General features: G+C 40.1%; 1 protein-coding gene across 2 annotated transcripts in view; it reads left to right on the top strand.

Annotated features, from left to right (window-relative positions):
• The window catches only part of LOC126470524 (26S proteasome non-ATPase regulatory subunit 2), a 123434-nt gene that overhangs the window by 46701 nt on the left and 57923 nt on the right, over positions 1-18810 (top strand). For both annotated transcript variants that reach the window (XM_050098443.1, XM_050098442.1), the window contains exons 8-10: positions 1843-1949; positions 5575-5701; positions 15003-15254. In XM_050098443.1, the coding sequence (XP_049954400.1) occupies positions 1843-1949; positions 5575-5701; positions 15003-15254 (486 nt within the window). The remainder of the gene's footprint in view (positions 1-1842; positions 1950-5574; positions 5702-15002; positions 15255-18810) is intronic.

The following is an 18810-nucleotide window of genomic DNA, read 5'->3' as shown; positions in this document are numbered from 1 at the left end:
ACCAATGTAGCCATCACTGAGGTGGAGGTCAACATCTAGGAAGGTGGCTTATTGGTTTGCATAGGACCATGTGAAGCGAATGGGGGAGAAGCTGTTGAACTTCTAGAGGAATGTGGATGAGGTGTCCTCACCCTCAATCCAGATCCCAGAGATGTCATCAGTGAATCTGAACCAGGTGATGGGTTTAGGATTCTGGGTGTTTAGGAAGGATTCCTCTAAATGGCCCATGAGTAGGTTGGCATAGGATGCTGTCATGTGGATGCCCATAGCTGTACCTCAGATTTGTTCGTAGTTAATGCCGTCAAAGGAGAAGTAATTGTGGGTAGGCATTACATTCTCTGCCAGGGTTTAGACAACCTCTCATCATGTTCACTATCCTTCCCACCCCTCACACAGTGCTATTCTGCCATCCACTGAACCTATACAATGTACTCGTCCATCCCAACACAAGCTCTGCTCCCAACCCTTTACCTCATGACTCATATCCCTGTAATAGACATAGACACAAGACCTGTCCCATACATCCTCCTACCACCGCCTACTCCAGTCCGGTCACAAACATCACTTCTCCTGTCAAAGGCAGGGCTACCTGTGAAACCAGTTATGTGATCTACAAGTTAAGCTGCAGAACTGTGCTGCATTCTGTGTTTCTATGTGGGCCTGACAATCAACAAGCTGTTTATCCGCATGAATGGCCCCCACCAAACTGTGGCCAAGAAACAATTGGACCACCCTGTTGCTGAGCCCGCCACCCATCAATACATTCATTTCCATGACTACTTCACAGCCTGTGCCATATGGCTCCTTCCCACCAACACCAGCTTTTCTGATTTGCACATGTGGGAACTCTCCCCGCAGTATATCCTATGTTCTCATAACCCTCCTGGCCTTAGCTTTCATTAGTCATTGTCCTCACCCATCTATCCTCTTAGCTTTTCCATTCCAGCACTACACAGCCCTCTATTCCACCAATGCACCCAGTCTTTTTATTTCTCTCCTGTCCTGCTACCCCCGCCCCCACTCCCCCGCCCTCTGTGTAACCTCCCGGCTGCGTCTAGCTGCCGTACCCTCTCTCCACCTCGTCCCTGCATGCTCCCCAACAGCACTTCACTGTCCCTCTCCACTACCCTGCTACCCCTACCACTCCTCCTCCGTGCCCCAACCTCCTTACGCCCACCTAGTTGCCTCTCCCATCATGTACTGCTACTTCTCGTAGTCTGGCTTCAGCTGCCAGAGACTGTGGTTTTATATATGGCAAAGGCCTTGTTGGCCAAAAGCATATTTTGTGACAGTCTTTTTGTTTTGACTATCTGCGACTCAGCATCTCCGCTATATGGTGAATAGCAGCTATCCTTTTCGTAATATTGTTAATAAAGGAAATTTTTGACAATGAAAAAAAGCTGTGAATATTCTACACTATTGTGAAAATAGTTTTCATATCTATTGTACATATAAAAAGTAAGTCTCTGTATACTAGATGGTTAGTAATTCTTTGCGATTTTTCAAGTTTATGTGTTATAACCAGTAACTGTTAACAGGTTTGTGAATACAAACTGCATGATGTTATGGTATTTGTTTTGCTACTAGGGTACACAAGTAGTAGTGACTAAGATGCTATATGCTACATCCGGTAACAGGTGCCACTTGGCCACATGAAATGTTAATACCAGTCATTCTTCTCATGGACTATAAATCCATTCTGATTTGTCTTAGTCCTGTCTCTTATTTTCATGCTGTACTGCACCTGGATTTTGGTTACGATACTGCCACATGCCTGTATTTGGTAGTGGTTTCATTTTTTGCTTTTCTTTTCTATATCTTCATCAACACCTTTCATTGCAGGTATGTTGAGTGCCACAGCCTCTCTTGGATTGGTACTTCTGTGGGATGTAGATGGAGGATTGACACCAATAGACAAATACCTTTATTCTTCTGAGGATTACATCAAGGTATGTATTTGTCACCTATTATTTAGTTTAAGTATCAAAGCTTCATATCTTAAATATGATTTTTCAGTTCTCTTTTGGGTGTAACATGTTGGGCCATCAGTTGTCATCAAATATATTCGTACATTATTTGTGCTCCCTCTCCCCCCTCCCCCTCCCCCCTCCCCCTCCCCCCTCCCCCTCCCTCCCTCCCTCCCTCCCTCCCTCCCTCCCTCCCTCCCTCCCTCCCTTTTCGAACAGTAGGCAAAAAAATTGTTCTTCCTGTAGACCCATCCTTCTATGTAGCTTTTTTCCACTGCTGCATGTATTTTCTCAAAAGTGATGTTCATAACAGCAACATAATTATCTGCTGGCTATTGAGCCGTGGCGTATTTCTTTTTAAGGAAGCGCAAAATTTGAAAACTGTTGTGACTTTAAGCTAAAGAGAAGCAAAACTTTTCCCATAACTATTAAATTTGGTACATGTGCTTCAGTTATTGAGTGAAATAGATTAATGCTTTTTGTACCAAGCTGTTTTTTTAAGAAAGACATTGGATATGCTTGATCTGTTGTTCTGGGTACCCATTCTTTTTGAAAACTACTCTCCACATTGTGGACTAGTGTTCTGAACATGGAATGTATTTCTGATGGGTGTCGATGGCTCTTGACATGTGCAGAAGAGTTGGATATGGTTGACCTTCCTCTAGACACTATGTCCCAGGTATCCACCTTCTCTTAAGCAAAATGTCAAAAATAGGTAGCTTTCCCTATTATTATATTTGTGTGGTGAAACACAATGAAATTTGTATATCAATGGATTGAGTTGAGATGCGTAGAACACTGGTCCACAGAGCATATTTGTTGTTAGACCATGAAAACTACTCTGAAGAATTGACACTTCCGTGAGAAGTTTACAAAAAGAACAGGTACTCAGAAAAACAGATTCAGTATGCCCTGCAGTGCAAGTCAACACTGCCTGTAAAGGGAAATGACACCAGTAAAGGAGAAGTCAGAATGGTAGGTCTTCCATACGCTGGCTCAGTTTATGGGAAGATCAGGAAAATACTTCAAAAATACAGTTTCAGATGTATTTAAATCCATCAAATGAAATTAAAGATCTACTATTTTGTGCGAAAGCTAATCTAGGGCTCCAAAAATTCGCTGTATACCACATACTGTGCAAATGTGATGTAGTGTATTGGGAAAATCATAAGAACTTTTGAAGTTGTAAAGAACACAAGCATTACAGTCAACTCAGGCATCCAACAAAATAAACTGTCACCTAACATTGCATCACCTGTGAGCATGTAATGAAATACGAAAATACCAGCATTGTGATGCAGGCAGCAAACTTTTGGGTCAGTGTAATAAAAAGTGCAGTTGAGATACTTTAATTACCTAGGACAGAGGGTTTGGGATTAAACTGTGGGGCCCAGCATTCAGTTTGCTTAAATCAATTCAGAAAACATATCAGTGCTGTCTGTTTGGAATGGTATTGTCTTATAACTTATTTCTTACTTGTAACATTTCTACATTTTGGCACACTCCTTTGGTTTGTCTTAAATTTATAAGAGTTTGCTACATTCTTTGACAGCATGAGGCAATAATAGATAGGGTGGCACACAGTGTGTTCCGTTCACAGTGTGGTTGGTGTTCAAACTGTAAGCACCTGAGGATGAACACTAGTGGAGTCATCAAAATAATATGTAAAGAAAATGACCTTGGCTGCAAACCCAAAAACTAGTAAACCATCAGTGTCGCCAAGAAAGCCTCAAAGATCACAAAAGTCTTAATGTTTAGAAGATGTTGACAGACGGGATTTCAGACAATGAGATGACTTCAGAACCCCCTTCATGTTGTGGAAGTAATTGTGTAGATTGGTTGGGGGTAGAACTGAGAGAAAAAGTAAAAATCTTCAAATACACATTTCATAAAAAGTGGTGTTATGAGAATTGAGAAACTGTGTCAAATTGAGCCTCAAACCCATGTTTCCTGCTTTTGAGCCCCACTTTGTCACAGATTTTCAGTGTCTATACATAGTTATTACATCACATTTTCAGCATATTCCAATGTTTGTAGTGATATCATTTCATTTAGCCCTTTTGTGGGTCGTGGGGGGATATATGTCCCACTAAATATATTTCTTTAAACATTTAAGGGAATATGTGTTGCCACTTCTATATGCTCCTGGCATCCAATGGCAGTCTGCTGCCCAATTGCAGTTTCTGTTGTGAAATATAGCCTTCAGAACTATGGGAAGTATATATCCCACCAAACAACAGTGTTTTAATTGTTAATGGAAAGTATGGCTACCACCAGAGTAGTTTCTGGAAGGGGCTTGGGAAGTATACTGTACTTATCACAAAATTAATCTGTCATCTGTGATCCTCGGGAAGCATATTTACCACCAACTTAGGGGTATCCAAATTTTTTGGGACTATATCTTACCGCCTCTGTCTGTGCCTGATATTTTGTGGTGGTACACTGCGCCAGGTGTATGAAAACTGCTACAATCATCAGTTTCTGCGTGTCGTGGGATCACTGCTGTTGTAGGAACACATTGCTTCGCTTCTGCAATATACATTATTGTGACCTGTATCAGCTCATACCTTTGTGCATGATAAAGTTTCAAGGATTGTTTTCACATTGTGATAAGTAAACTTTAATATTGGTAACAAGCATTTTTTAAATAAAGTAAAAGAAAATATAAAATAAAAACAGGAAACCCTGTTCATTGCTTTTTTTACACATAACAGCTCACAAAAGTGAAGTGGGAAATCCATTTACCAACATAGTTTTAGTACTTCACAAAGGTGCCGTGGTGATATATGTACCATCATAGTTTTTGGTCCTAAATAAAAAAAAATTATCAAAAAATAAATATAGTCAGTTGATCACAATTCTGATGGGATAGCAAAAAAATTATCTTTGCTGGGTTGCTACAAAAAAAAAATTCTCCTGCGAAAGGGTTAAGTGCACCTATCAGTTCATTCATGTCATTACAGTGCATTTTATTCATTTCGTCTTAGAATTGTGATACCTGTAATGCTGTTAAAATCAGGCGTTTGTGGCAAAATCTGTTAAGAGGAGATTTGTGTGTAGTTTAACTAAAGTGTACTTATTGTCTGGATGAAATCAGCAATTTTTGGTGTAGTAATAATATTAATAAGGTTTACTGACAGTCACAGTGGTACAAAACATTTGCAAGATTATTAGTTTGAGTCTATAATGATTGTCTTCAGGTCTTTAGTCATCATAGAGTGATCTGTTAAAGTAGGAATATGACACTGCTTGATCACAACCATGCAACTGTGATTGCAAATACTCTGTGATTGTATCTTAAGTTATTTGCTGAAGATTGAATTCAAAATATGATTTTACAAACATTGGAGGAAATAATGTCAGTTGGAAGTATACAGTTTTGTGGCAATGTTTGTTGTTAGAAAGTAATTTTTAAATACAGACTTACATTACTGTAGTGTGCATAGAATGAGTAAAATTTTTGAGCATCTCTAAACAATGCTTTTCTCCCAGTTTGCTATCTCATACATTTAATATTATTTTTGTTTTTAATTGTTGATAAATCAAACACTAGTTGTTAGTTTTATGGTTTATTACTTCACACTAATTTGGTTTTAACCGTTTTCAGTCTGGTGCATTGTTGGCTTGTGGTATTGTTAACTGTGGAGTCAGAAATGAGTGTGATCCAGCTCTAGCACTTCTCTCTGATTATGTGCTTCATAGTAGCAATGTCATGCGGATAGGAGCAATTTTAGGTAAGTAATCTTACCAGTTTAATAATTTCAAAGTGGACTCCTAATTAACTGTCTGTAGTTGACTTGTAATTAGTACAGTATAGTATGTTCTAGTGGCATTGAGTTGTTGGCGCACACACACAAAAAGAATGAAAATTACTCTAGCTTCCTAACAAATCTCTTTTTGAGCTAGAGCGCGCGCACACACACACACACACACACACACACACACACACACACACACACACACACACACACAAGTTACATTGTGGTGGCTAAATACACATTGCCAGGACTGCAGTTGGGAGGAAGAGCGGTTATGTCATGTAGAGTGGGTGAAGGGAGAAAAATGGCCCAGAAGCAGGTGTGTGAGATAGGAATGCAGGAGGAAGAGGCGTCAGGTGCACAGGTTAGGGATGTAATGTGTGGGCACCAGAGCTGGAGAGTTTGTGCAGTGCGTGGTGGTGGTGGTGGTGCTGGTGGTGGTGGTGATGATTTAGGGGAGTTGATTGAAGGAGTGACAATTTGGAAGAAGATGCAATTGCTGGACAGGAGGATTATGGGAATGAAGGTTGTGTTGTAAGGATAACTCTCGTATAAGTAGTTCAGCTAATAGCGGGGGTGGGGTGGGGAGGGGTTTCAAATGACAAAGGTTGTGAAGCAGTCACTGAAATCGAGCATGTTGTGCTCAGCAATGTGTTCTGGCACTTGGTGCTCAACTCTGCTCTTGGCAACAGTGTGGCAGTGGCCTTTCATTAGATTTCACAGTGGGTTGGTGGTCATGCCTGCACAAAATGCTGTGTAGAAATTGCAGCAGGTCTGATAGATGTAGCTGGTTTCGCAGGTAGCCCTGCCTCTGTTGGGATAGGAAAAGCGTGTTACCACCTTTACTTCCAAATTATTTACATTCTACCAGAATTTTCTGTTATACCTTCCTTTGCATGCTGTGTGATTCTTTAGTGGACACAAGAGCGAAGAACTTTGAATGCCTCTTGTGGCTTCATGGTACGATGAACGTCAGTGTGCCACACCTCTCCGGCATATATATATATATATAGTGTAAAATAGATTTACTACTCCCCGTACTTTTGCGCTAACCTGTGTTACCTATATATTGCCATAAGCATGTGGCATAATGGTTAGTGTTGCTGCTTTGTGTGCTGTAGGTCCCCAGTTCAAACCCCACCACCAGCAGTTATTTAGTATTTATCATTTCTGGAAGGTTCTTGAATATCTTATTTTTGTAATAATTGTGTATTCTGGAATATTTGATGTTGATACAAATGCTAGTATTCTGGAATAGTCAATGTTTTTTATAACTAGCTGCACTCTCCATCCAAATCAGTTTCCTTATGGCTGCAGATTAGTACTTGTAATAAACATTCCTTCAGTGCTAAGTACTGTATTTCATTGTGACCCTGCTTTCGGATCTGGATGTGAATGGGGTTATTACGTGACATTGTTTGTTGGAGACACTGGGTACATCAAAATGTTTACATCACTGTGACTACAATTAGGTATAGTTAAAGCCGTCACCTATATGGATAGGAACTGGAATACAAGCAATACATTGTTCCTAAGATCCCTGTATTCAGACGACAGGTGGATTCAAAAACAGCAATAAGTCAGCTGCACATCAGGCATCCATCACTGTTATCCAGAAACACTGGCCAGAACCCAATAAAGTGGCAGAAAGGATTTGACTGAGTCACCAAATACAACAGCATGGATTACAGTTACGGAATGTGTTTGGGAAGTGTGTACTTTTGCTTGGATGACACAGCCCAGCAGTGGTTTTAGAACAACAAGGTAAAGCCCAATAGCGTGGATAAATTGCAGGTCGAAATGAAGGGATAAATTGCAGGCTGAAATGAAGAAAATGTTTGGCAACAATCAGCATCAAGTCCACTTAGCAGAAAAACAATTGAAGATCAGGGCCAAATGTCATGAGGAAATAGCAGTCCTACATAGAGAATGTTTTGGCTGTATGCCACAGTGAGAATCCAAATATGACAGAAGCTGAAGAAATCAACACTTGATGAAAGGAGTTGAAGAAAACATGTACCAAGCTCTTGTATTTAAGGATGTCACAATAACTGAGGAATTCATCATGTGGTAACAGCACCTTAAAGAAATGCAGGAAAAGAAGAATTGGAATAAAGTAATATGGGCGACTCCCAAATGTGGCTCTAAGGCAGTTGCAGAGACCCGCATGACCTATTCCCTCTCGTACACTAGGTAGTGAGAGAAGAGATAAAGTATGTTATTGTGGCCAGAACTTTCAGACTGAATAGGTAAGAGATAGGAGCTGTGAATGTCAACCCAATGTGGTAGGAAATAATAGAATATGTTGTAGAGGTGAAGGAATCTTTAGCACGTGGTACCATCAGCCAAACGCACACTGAAGAATGGAATTGATCAACTCAGGACTGAGGCCACAGCCATCAAACCACAACCCAGCACCCAACCAGTGCAGGCACAATCACTCCTACACCAAGTATACTGTCCCACAGAAGAATAGACATTTAGAGAATGTAGGACAGCACACTAGCATGTTTCCACTGTGGATGCCTTAGTCTCACTGTATGCTGCTGCAAAGAAAGAGGGCGTGTTTTTGACAACTCCTAGACTGTGAGATGTCAACCACTACAACAGTCCTTTTCATGCTAGTCAATAAAAATCCTCAGTGGATGACAGTCACTAAGATGAATTTCATTGATTGATTGGCGACTCCATGTTGTCTTGTGCACTACGACCAGGTAACAGGTATACTTGAGAAAAAGAGACAGCATTGGTCGTATATTTTTTACTATTGCAAAATCGATTTTCTGTCACTGAGTGACCATCTTCAGTGCTATATTGTATAACTTAAATTGGGATGCACTGTTGTCACTAAGCTTACGGCAGTCTATGTGATTGCCGTAAGCTTAGTGACAACAGTGCATCCCAATTTAAGTTATACAATATAGCACTGAAGATGGTCACTCAGTGACAGAAAATCGATTTTGCAATAGTAAAAAATATACGACCAATGCTGTCTCTTTTTTCAAATTTCATTGATGTCGTCATCGATGGCGAACATGTCTAAGTGCAATTTGACTCCGGGGCTTCCTTTTCTGTAACGTCAGATGCTTATCATTGTCAGCTAAAGGAAACTATGATCCTTGCTATGAAAGCGATTGTTCTGAAGGTCACAAATGGGAAGTACATCCAGCTGACAGGAACATGAATTGCTAGAATAACTATCAGTGGCAGAACAAAATCCTTCAAATTTGTCATTTTTAACAGAATGTAGTCACAGTGTTGTTCTAAATGAGACTTCTTGCAGGCATCACAAGCAGTCATAGGTTGTGGAAGATCCTAGCTCCAGATTGATGAAGCTATACCAACAAGGACACACAAAAAAGATTGCTCTGGATGGTTGTTTGCCATTGAAGACCATCCCCCTATCACCAAGACAATTCCAGTTGACAGTCGAGGTGCTTAGTTAAGCTGTCAAGCTTTTGTCAGGTGGAAAAAGCTACTGAGGCTCACAAAAGAAATTTACATGCCAGTGACAGTCAGAAGCATTGTCGGTGGTCAAGCAGAACTTAGGATCACTAGTTGTCATGAGTAGTTACAACTCACCCCTAAAGGTATGTGCATAGGGACAGACGAACCAGTCCAGGAACTACAGCTTAGTGTCATTGACAAAGAATCGTGCTCTGCTACCAATACAGAAAACACAGGCAATGAAGCTGCAGTCGAACTGCGAATAGGATCTTGCCGTTGGTGAGCGATAGACATTCTGTGACAGTTTTTGGATGCTTCCCAATCCAGCATGGAAAAAAGACAGACCAAGTGGCCCATTGTAAAACATCATATCAACACTGAGGATCATTTGCTAATAAGCTAGCTGTCACCAGTAAAATGACATATACTCCAGGAGGAAGTGGAGATGATGTTACAAGATGACATGATTGAACATTCAGTGTCCTTGGTCTTCTCCTGTGGTCCTTCTGAAGAAAAAAGATTGTACATGATGTTTATGCAGTGACTACTGATGAGTTAACTAAGTCACAATGAAAGATTTCTATCTATTGCTGCACCTTGATGACACACTAGAATGCTCAAAAGGGCGAAAGTATTTCTCAACAGTCAACCTGCAAACCAGCTGCTGGTGAACTGAAATTGAGTAGGCTGACAGGGAAAAGACCGCCAGGTTGCTGAGGCTGACCTGGAAAAAAAAACTTCAGAACTCCTGATGACCTCTGTGTGGAAAGTTATGCCATTTGGACTGTGTGACGCCCCAACCCCTTACGGACTTGTGATGGACAACACGCTTTGACCCTTTAAATGGATGGTTTGTCTTTGCTATCTAGATGGCATTGTCATTTTATCAGACACATTTGAAGAACATATTTGCTATCTAGATGGCATTGTCATTTTTTCAAAGACATTTGAAGAACATCTAAGCCACTTGTTGAAGTGTTTTGCAGACTGCAGACCTCTACCTTAATTCATCCAAGAAATAAAAATATTGGGGCATTTAGTGAATGCCAATGGAGTCCATCACGATCCAAAGAAAATAAGAGCAGTCAGATTTTCTGACTTCTCAGCACATTCGCGATGTGAGAAATTTTCATAGAATATGCTCATACTACCAGCAATTCATACAGGACTTCAGTACCAAGGTACATCCATTGCAAGAACTACTGTAAGAGATACCAAATTTTCCTGGAAGTAGGTGCAAGAAAAGTCTTTGCTTGTCCAATCCCAGCATTCTACGATGAGAATGCTGAGTCATAACTTCAGACAATCACTAGTGGTTATGAGATAGGTGCAGCTCTATTGCAAATTGTCTAATGTGCTGAAAAGGTGATAGCTTGTGCTTCCAGAGTACTCTCCAAGTTTGAGGTGAACTGTTTAACAACTGAGAAAGAGTGCCTTGCTATTGTTTTCAGCAGTCAACAAATTCCGGACATATTTATTTGGCAAACCATTCACTTGTGATGACCACCATTCTCTACGCTGGCTGACTAGCCTGTGTATGATACCACAGTGTCCCTTTCAGGGACTACTTTGGGACAAAGCAGCATAGATGAAATTCGATCATCGTTGCAGTGCGTGACATGGCTGCAGAACAGAGTGAAGATCAAGCGCTGCTGAGAAGCATAGAAGTATTGAAGAAGGAGAAACGAACCAAATGAGAATTCCAAGTAATAAACATAACATTGTATAAAAGAAACTGAGGTGTGATAGGGCAGAAATGTTTGCCCATTATCCTAGCTTATCTACAGCCAGCTATCCTGAACTATTTCCATGACAATGAAACATATGGTCACCTGGGATTCGTGAAGACTCTAGACAGAACCAGATGCAGTTATCACTGGGTAGACCTGTAGCAATCCATTTGACAATATGTGAGTTACTGTAAGGAATGCCAGTGACTGAAGCACCAGGGCATATGATAACAATCCTGTCCACAGCAGTGCCATTTCACTGGATTGGAATCAAACTCTTTGAGGAGGTTCCCAATGTTCACAAATGGGAATCGATGGATGATAGTTTGAATTGACTGCCTCACATGCCATGCTATTACTAAAGTTATGCCAACTGCCGAAACCCTGCAAATTATCAAGTTCCTTGGAGAAGACATCATTCTGAAGCATGGAGCATCCCGTCTGACAATCTCTGAAAGTCTTCCAGTGGAGACTATTATCAGAGGTAGTTTCACATCACACACATGATAACTGCCTATCATCCACAGGTGAACAGCCTCACAGGTGTTGGGATTTTGGTCTTGACATATGTCGTTGTTGAACAAAGACAGTGGGATACAGTACTGCCCATAGTGACATTTGTATAAAACACAGCGAAGCAGGATGTTACAGGCTTCACACCATTCTGTTTGCTCCACTGTCAGTACATGGGAACAACAGTGGATGCGCTGTTACATTTCCAACCAGGTTATACTCAGGATGGCTACATGAAACACCCCATGATCAGGAGTGAACTGAGATGACCGGTTCACATACAGGCCCTGTATGTTCAGGAGAAAGAATGAGAGTTCTCATCAGATGGCACATATGGAGTTGAGGATTATGTCATTCGATCAAGAAGACAAAAACACAGAGACATTGTCCATGTCCTCTGTATACAGTGCTATTACAGTCTAGAGGTGCAGATCGTCTGTGTAGCTTCAAGGAAACTGAAAATAGACTCAACAATCACAAAGCTTCGGCAGGAGGGGATATCTTTGATGCTAATCGTAGTGAAAGGATGTAACAACCTGGCCAGAATGCAAGGATCTGCCAATGCCACCATTCAGAGGATCATTGACAAGATTTAGATTTAGGGTTTCGTAGTCAGTTCCAGTGAGAGCTTCAGAGAGAGAGAGAGAGAGAGAGAGAGAGAGAGAGAGAGAGAGAGCTAGGAATACCACAAGCTGTCATGCATGCATGCATGGTTAGCATCGCTGGGTGGCATGCCATGGGTCCCCAATTCAAACCCAACTACCATCAGTAATTTCTATATTATGGACTATTTGATGGTTGTTTTCAGTATTGAATGTTAATTTTTTTTGTCATGGGGGAAATTAACATTTAGTATTGCTCATCTGTGAATTTAGCAGTTTTCCAAATATTCACAGCAATAAAAATAAATCTCTTTACATACACACCTTAGAAATGGATGTCTTTAAAAAAGTTGCAGAAGTTGCCAAGCATGGTTGGTATAATTCCACATTTTGACAGCTCCAATTCCATTAAGAAGCTGTTGGCACACATTGATACACTATGTAATGAAAAGTATCTGGACACCTGGCTGAAAATGACTTACAAGTTTGTGGTGCCCTCCATCGGTCATGCTGGAAATCAATATGGTATTGGCCCACCTTTAGTCTTGATGATAGCTTCACAGGCATATGTTCAAACGGGTGCTGGAAGGTTTCTTGGGGAATGGCAGCCCATTCTTCACGGAGTGCTGCACTGAGGAGAGGTATCAGTGTCGGTCGGTGAGGCCTGGCATGAAGTTGGTGTTCCGAAACATCCCAAAGGTGTTCTGTAGGATTCAGTTAGGACTCTGTGCAGGCCAGTCCATTACAGGGATGTTATTGTCGTGTAACCACTTCGCCACAGGCTGTTATGAACTGGTGCTCGATCATGTTGAAAGATGCAGTCACCATTCCCGAATTGCTCTTCAACAATGGAAAGCAAGATGATGCTTAAAACATCAATGTAGGCATGCGGTGTGATAGTGCCATGCAAAACAACAAGGGGTGCAAGCCCCCTCCATGAAAAACACAACCACACCATAACACTACCACCTCCAAATTTTACTGTTGGCACTACACACGCTGGCAGACGACATTCACCGGGCATTCACTATACCCACACCCTGCTATCGTATTGCCGTATTGTGAACCAGGATTCGTCACTCCACATAACGTTTTTCCAATGTTCAATCGTGCAACATTTACACTCCTTACACCAAGCAAGGTGTCATTTGGCATTTACCTTTGTGATGTGTGGCTTCTGAGCAGCCACTCGACCATGAAATCCAAGTTTTCTCACCTCCCGCCTAACTGTCATAGTACTTGTAGTGGGTCCTGATGTGGAATTCCTGTGTGATGGTCTGGATAGATGTCTGCCTATTACACATTATGACCCTCTTTAACTGTCGGCAGTCTCATGTCAGTCAACAGATGAGGTCGGCCTGTGCGCTTATGTGGTGTACGTGTCCCTTCACGTTTCCACTTCACTATCACATCAAAAACAGTGGATGTAGGGATACTTAGGAGTGTGGAAACCTCATGTACAGATGTGTGACGCAAGTGGCACCCAATCACCTGACCACGTTTGAAGTCTGTGAATTCTGCGGAGCACCCCATTCTGCTCTCTCACAATGTCTAATGACAGCTGAGGTTGCTGATATGGAGTACCTGTCAATAGGTGGTAGCACAATGCACCTAATATGAAAAACGTATGTTTTTGAGGGTGTCCAGATACTTTTGATCACATAGTGTATGTGTTGAGCATTTTTCAATCCTGCCAATTTTTTTAGCATAACAATAATAAGTGTTTCACTTCAAATGCTTTATCGTGACTGTTATTGATACCAAATGAAACAACTAGTTCACTGTTACCAGTCACTGCTTATTTTTATTTGCAATGCATTTTGAAGGTTTAAACCTCCGTCATTAGTTGGATTTACATGTGTGTGTTGTGTTATGATTTTGGAGTAACTTGTGACACTGTAAACGGTGATCACAGGCTCCTTTCTCTATCGTAACATGTCACATGTAAACTGTCATATTTCACTGTGCTAATTTAATTTCGTATTCATGAGTACAAATAAGTTCCAAATTTGAACATAAGCTTCTGCCCGGGAGATCTTAAGTTTCACATGTTACTACTCCAATCCATGTTTTTTACGAAAAGGAGCCCAAGGAAAATCATATCTGAGCATAAAATATGATTTAGTATTGTAAAGCAAAGTGAAATTAGTGATGCAAGTCTGAAGTCCTGCAGAATGAACCCACTTATGAACACAGGTGGCACACCAGTAGTAGGAGTGATCAGCCCTAACAGCAAACAGAAATGTGGAGCAGCTTTGCAACATATTCAGTGTAAAATTTGAAAGGAAACTCATCCATTTAGAGTTCCTTATATTAATCCATAAATTTTAGTGTCATGATTTGTAAATACCTAACCATCATATCCATGGTATAAGCAGATTACTAATGTCTATGATTAAACACGCAAACTCTGCTTCATACCAATTTCCACACTGTTTTATTGTACTTATTGACTTATTTTGTTTTCCTAAAGACTCTTGTTAATGATGGTTCTGCAGAACATAGTCTTTCAGCGATTAATTCAATTTTATGCCTTTTTCCACACTTTTCTCTTTGTATGAATTGGTATTGTGACTATCTTCCATGTATTAATTTTCAAATCTGGGTCGATCTTGTTTAAAAGCATATATACTGTACTTTCTGCATATAATGTAACTGACTGCATATACAGAAATTCTATTAACACATGGAGTTACTATTGTTTCTTATACTGCTGGTAATTTTTTTAATTGCGTGCAAAGTATCTTCAGGAAGGTGCATCAAATTTAAGCTCACCCAAGCGGGGAAACCACTCTATTTTGATCTTGAACACTAATATTTGCTGTGTGCCAATTAAAATTCAATGCAAGAAAAGTATCTTCTTAGTATATACAACTTTGATTAAATTTGCTAATGTAATAGAGAATGATAAAATAATGTTATTTTTACGTTATTTTAATAGTGTATTATGAAAATAATTGATTTAAAGTTGTTAACTTGTTTCAGGGCTTGGATTGGCATATGCTGGTTCCAATAGGGAGGCAGTTTTAACTCTTCTGTATCCTGTGTTCAGTGATCCAAGATCGAGCCTTGAGGTTCTTGCCATGGCAGCTTTAGCTTGTGGATTGATATCTGTGGGCTCGTGTAATGCTGAAGTTACTGAGACACTTATGCAGCTAATAATGGAAAGACCTGAGGCAGAACTTACTGAAAGCTATGCCAAATTTCTTCCTCTCGGGTTAGGACTTTGTCATTTAGGTAAGTCTACCCTGAAGCTAATATTACATATCTATTTTTATTTTGTTGCTTCATTTTCAGAGATGTTGAATTCTTGTGACCTCTCCCTTTGCCAAATAAAAAAACCGAGTCAACACACTCCTTAATTATATTCACACTCCCTCAGGGATGTAGTCTGAATTGGAAAGTGCTGTGGGCTTGTAATTAATACACAGTACTCAAGTTCAGAAGAAGGAACCATATTGATTTATTTGCTTATGGGAATAAATGGTGAGGATTGGCTGGGGGACAAGAGAAGATAAAGCCAGACACATCTCAGAGAAGAAAGAGAATGCCAAGGTAAAGAAGCTAAGCCATTTAGCGTCTGCTCTAGGTGGCAGCATGGAAAGAGATGTTTTTCCGTCATGGCTCCGAGAGCCCTCCATCTCACTAGTCAGGTGATACTCCGAAGTGATTTGATTCACAGTGTGGTCTTGCTGACAACAATTTGTTCTGTTCTGGTAGGACCTGGTCAGTTGTTATTGCATCCGCTGAAAGATGATTGACAAAAAGATGGACTTTTCATAAAATTTGAATAATAAAAATTACTCACATTTGGGGCCTGGGAGCATTTTGTACGTGTGTGTTAATGTATTTACAGCTGTTGTTGACAAAACCCTGCCTTCGTATTCAAGTTGAATTAGATTCTCTTTAACTGTAAGGTATTGAGTGTTCACTACCGGCTATCAATCATAACAACTTGAAAACTTAATATTACAGTAGAAGCAGTTCAGCATCGCAGCTCCAGCAGTAAGAAATTATTAATTAGAAAATTGATATAAATTTTGCCCCTTGGTAATTGTTAAAATCTTGCAATAATTTCAGTAAAATCGATTAATGTCATAAATAGTGTTGATGTGTTTATCTGTGCAATTTGTCATATGTCTGATCACAGATGTGCAATGTGATCCAATTAGTGTAATGGGGGTTTGTCCTCAGCTGATGACCCTCTGTGTCATTTGTCAGGATATGTAGGCATTGGGTCCATGGGGTACAAAAATATGCGAAGACCGAATAAGTGACCTTCACCAATATGTTCCATAAAAATGGTTAAAAACGGTAATAATAATGCACGTGCTAAGCTGACCTCTTGCAACAGTGTCTGTCACCCTATCACTGGATAATTATGGGCTTATCGAGATTCCATTGCAAACCATGAAAGACTCTTATTCCACGTCTGAACCACAATAGTTGAAAACAACGGTATTGCATGTGGGTGGGCAGTGACTAAACTGTATGTGTGGAGATGCCCTGTGGCAGGCATATACTGACACCAGTATATCAGAATTCCAAGACAGAGCCAGTTTATGCGCATGTACGCACAAGTCTAGTGCATGAAAACTGCCAGGCCTTACATTACCTTATTTGTTCGATTATAAGATGAGGTTTTTCCCAGATTCATCATTCAAAAAATGTAGTCTTATCTTGCATTCACAGATTAAACTAAAGGGTGGTTATAGTTAAACTTTTGCTACTTGAACCAGTGTAGATGGAAAACCATATGGGTACCCAACTTCATAAGATTGATATTTAGACTGTGCGCTTCAGTATTTGTGTTGTTAATAGTATAGACTTACCATTATGCGCTAGTACTGGTGTGGAAACATAGAATTGAAACACAAGCATCAATCATTAGTGTTCATTACAGTTGCAGTCAACATGAGGCTGGACAAAGTGAACAGGGCTTTATTAGTAAAGTTGTTTTATCAGAATTACAGCAATAGCACTGCTGCTCTTCGCGAGTATCAACATATTAAAGGAATACGGAGAGGTCCTCTTTTTTGCACTGGTGTTGAAGAACGTGGTTCAGAAGTTTGAATCAATTGGTGATTTGGGAACTGTTCTTGGAAGAGGCCAACTGCAATTGTGCCACAAATTGTTGAAGATGTGACTGTTGCCATGACTGAGAGTGCTGGATGCACTGTGCGATCTTTAAGCAGTGCACGAGCTGTGTCATGACAGCTGAAAATTCCATGGCCCACCATTCAAAAAGTACTGCAAACGATTGTGAATTGATATCTCTAATGTGGTTCAAGGCTGTCATGGATGCAGATAGTCATCACATTGAGAAACATTTGTAACCCAGAATAGAAACTTTGTATACAGTTAACAAATGTTACCCTCTCACATGAAAACTAAAACGTGTTTAATCAGTGGTTTATTCATTATGTCTCTTCCACTTGTTCTTACAAATGTTTCTACAAAGTTTCAGTGTCCTATGATCACTCGCTTTTCATAGTGGTCCTCTCAAGTAGTGAAAGTTTAATTATAACCATCCTGCACCACTGCTGAGGTAAAAGTTTTTACATTGTGTAACAGATTACTATAGGGTTCATCGTACATTTACAGATGAAGTTTGGACAAATTAGTTCATTTGAAGATTTATTTTAAACGATTCAGAATGGTTGTGTAGTGTCACAAAATTGCTGACACTAGTGTTCATACTTTTGCCACTGCTACAATCACAAGCAATGTCTAATTTGCCTATGATTTGTTTTAATGGGCTATTATTTAATCTATTTAATATTTCTTTCACAAGGATTGTATTTAACTTCATGTGAGATGAGCGAGTACTGCCACTGATTGTTACCCGTCAACTGTGTATTGTAGAATAGCCGCTGTTGTACCTGCCACACTGGCCAATGACGTTGAGCTCCATGAAACTGCTTCGATGAGTTTAAAATCTATTCTAACCTCCTTGTGCTGCATGTATGCTGTTTTTTATGATGAATTATTGTTAATTGTGTTTCTAGATTGATTGGAGAAAGTTGTCATAAAACTAATAATACTTTTTAATTAGCTCCATTGAAGAAAAGCAACATCGATTTTACTAAAATATATTATACATTAGCAAAAGAAAAAACTTGACTATTTTTGTAGTATCGATAAAAAGAGATCACAATTAAACCTTTTTCTGCATCAGCTGCCTTTTCATTCGTAGTCAGAACTGAATTGATTGTAAAAGTGGACAAGTACTCAACAATAGTATATATTTATGCAGGAGATGGTGAAAGTCTAGATAAGTCAGTGGCATCCTAACGTGTTTCATGCAGCAATGTTGTCAGTGTCCACAGGGAAGTGTGAGAGGAATAAAAGTGAGTTTCGCAGCTGCTGGTTCACTGTAGCTAGTGAGAGAGCAGCAGGCAGGTAACATGTTTGGAAGTAGAGAGGCAAATAAGAATACTGTCAAATTTTCATCTCTGTATATATGCAAAATCTGCTATTTATTCAGAAAAAACAGCTGTGTTCTCAGGTCCCACCATAATCAAAACCATGGACAATACAGTGTATAAATTTGAAAACTTAATAAACCATGGAATAATGTAGATAGAGAGGTAAAAATTGACACACATGCTTGGAATGACATGGGGTTTTATTAGAACCAAAATGCAGGATGGTGCTCCACCCCATATTGCTAGACGTGTGAAAGATCCCTTGCACGCATCGTTTGGTGATGATCATGTGCTCAGCTGCCACTTTCGTCATGCTTGGCCTCCCAGGTCCCCAGACCTCAGTCCGTGCGATTATTGGCTTTGGG

The sequence above is a fragment of the Schistocerca serialis genome, chromosome 3 (assembly GCF_023864345.2).
Source record: "Schistocerca serialis cubense isolate TAMUIC-IGC-003099 chromosome 3, iqSchSeri2.2, whole genome shotgun sequence".
Taxonomy (NCBI): Eukaryota; Metazoa; Arthropoda; class Insecta; order Orthoptera; family Acrididae; genus Schistocerca; species Schistocerca serialis.
Note: the sequence above shows the minus strand (reverse complement) of the source record. Positions and strands in the feature narration are given on the sequence as shown.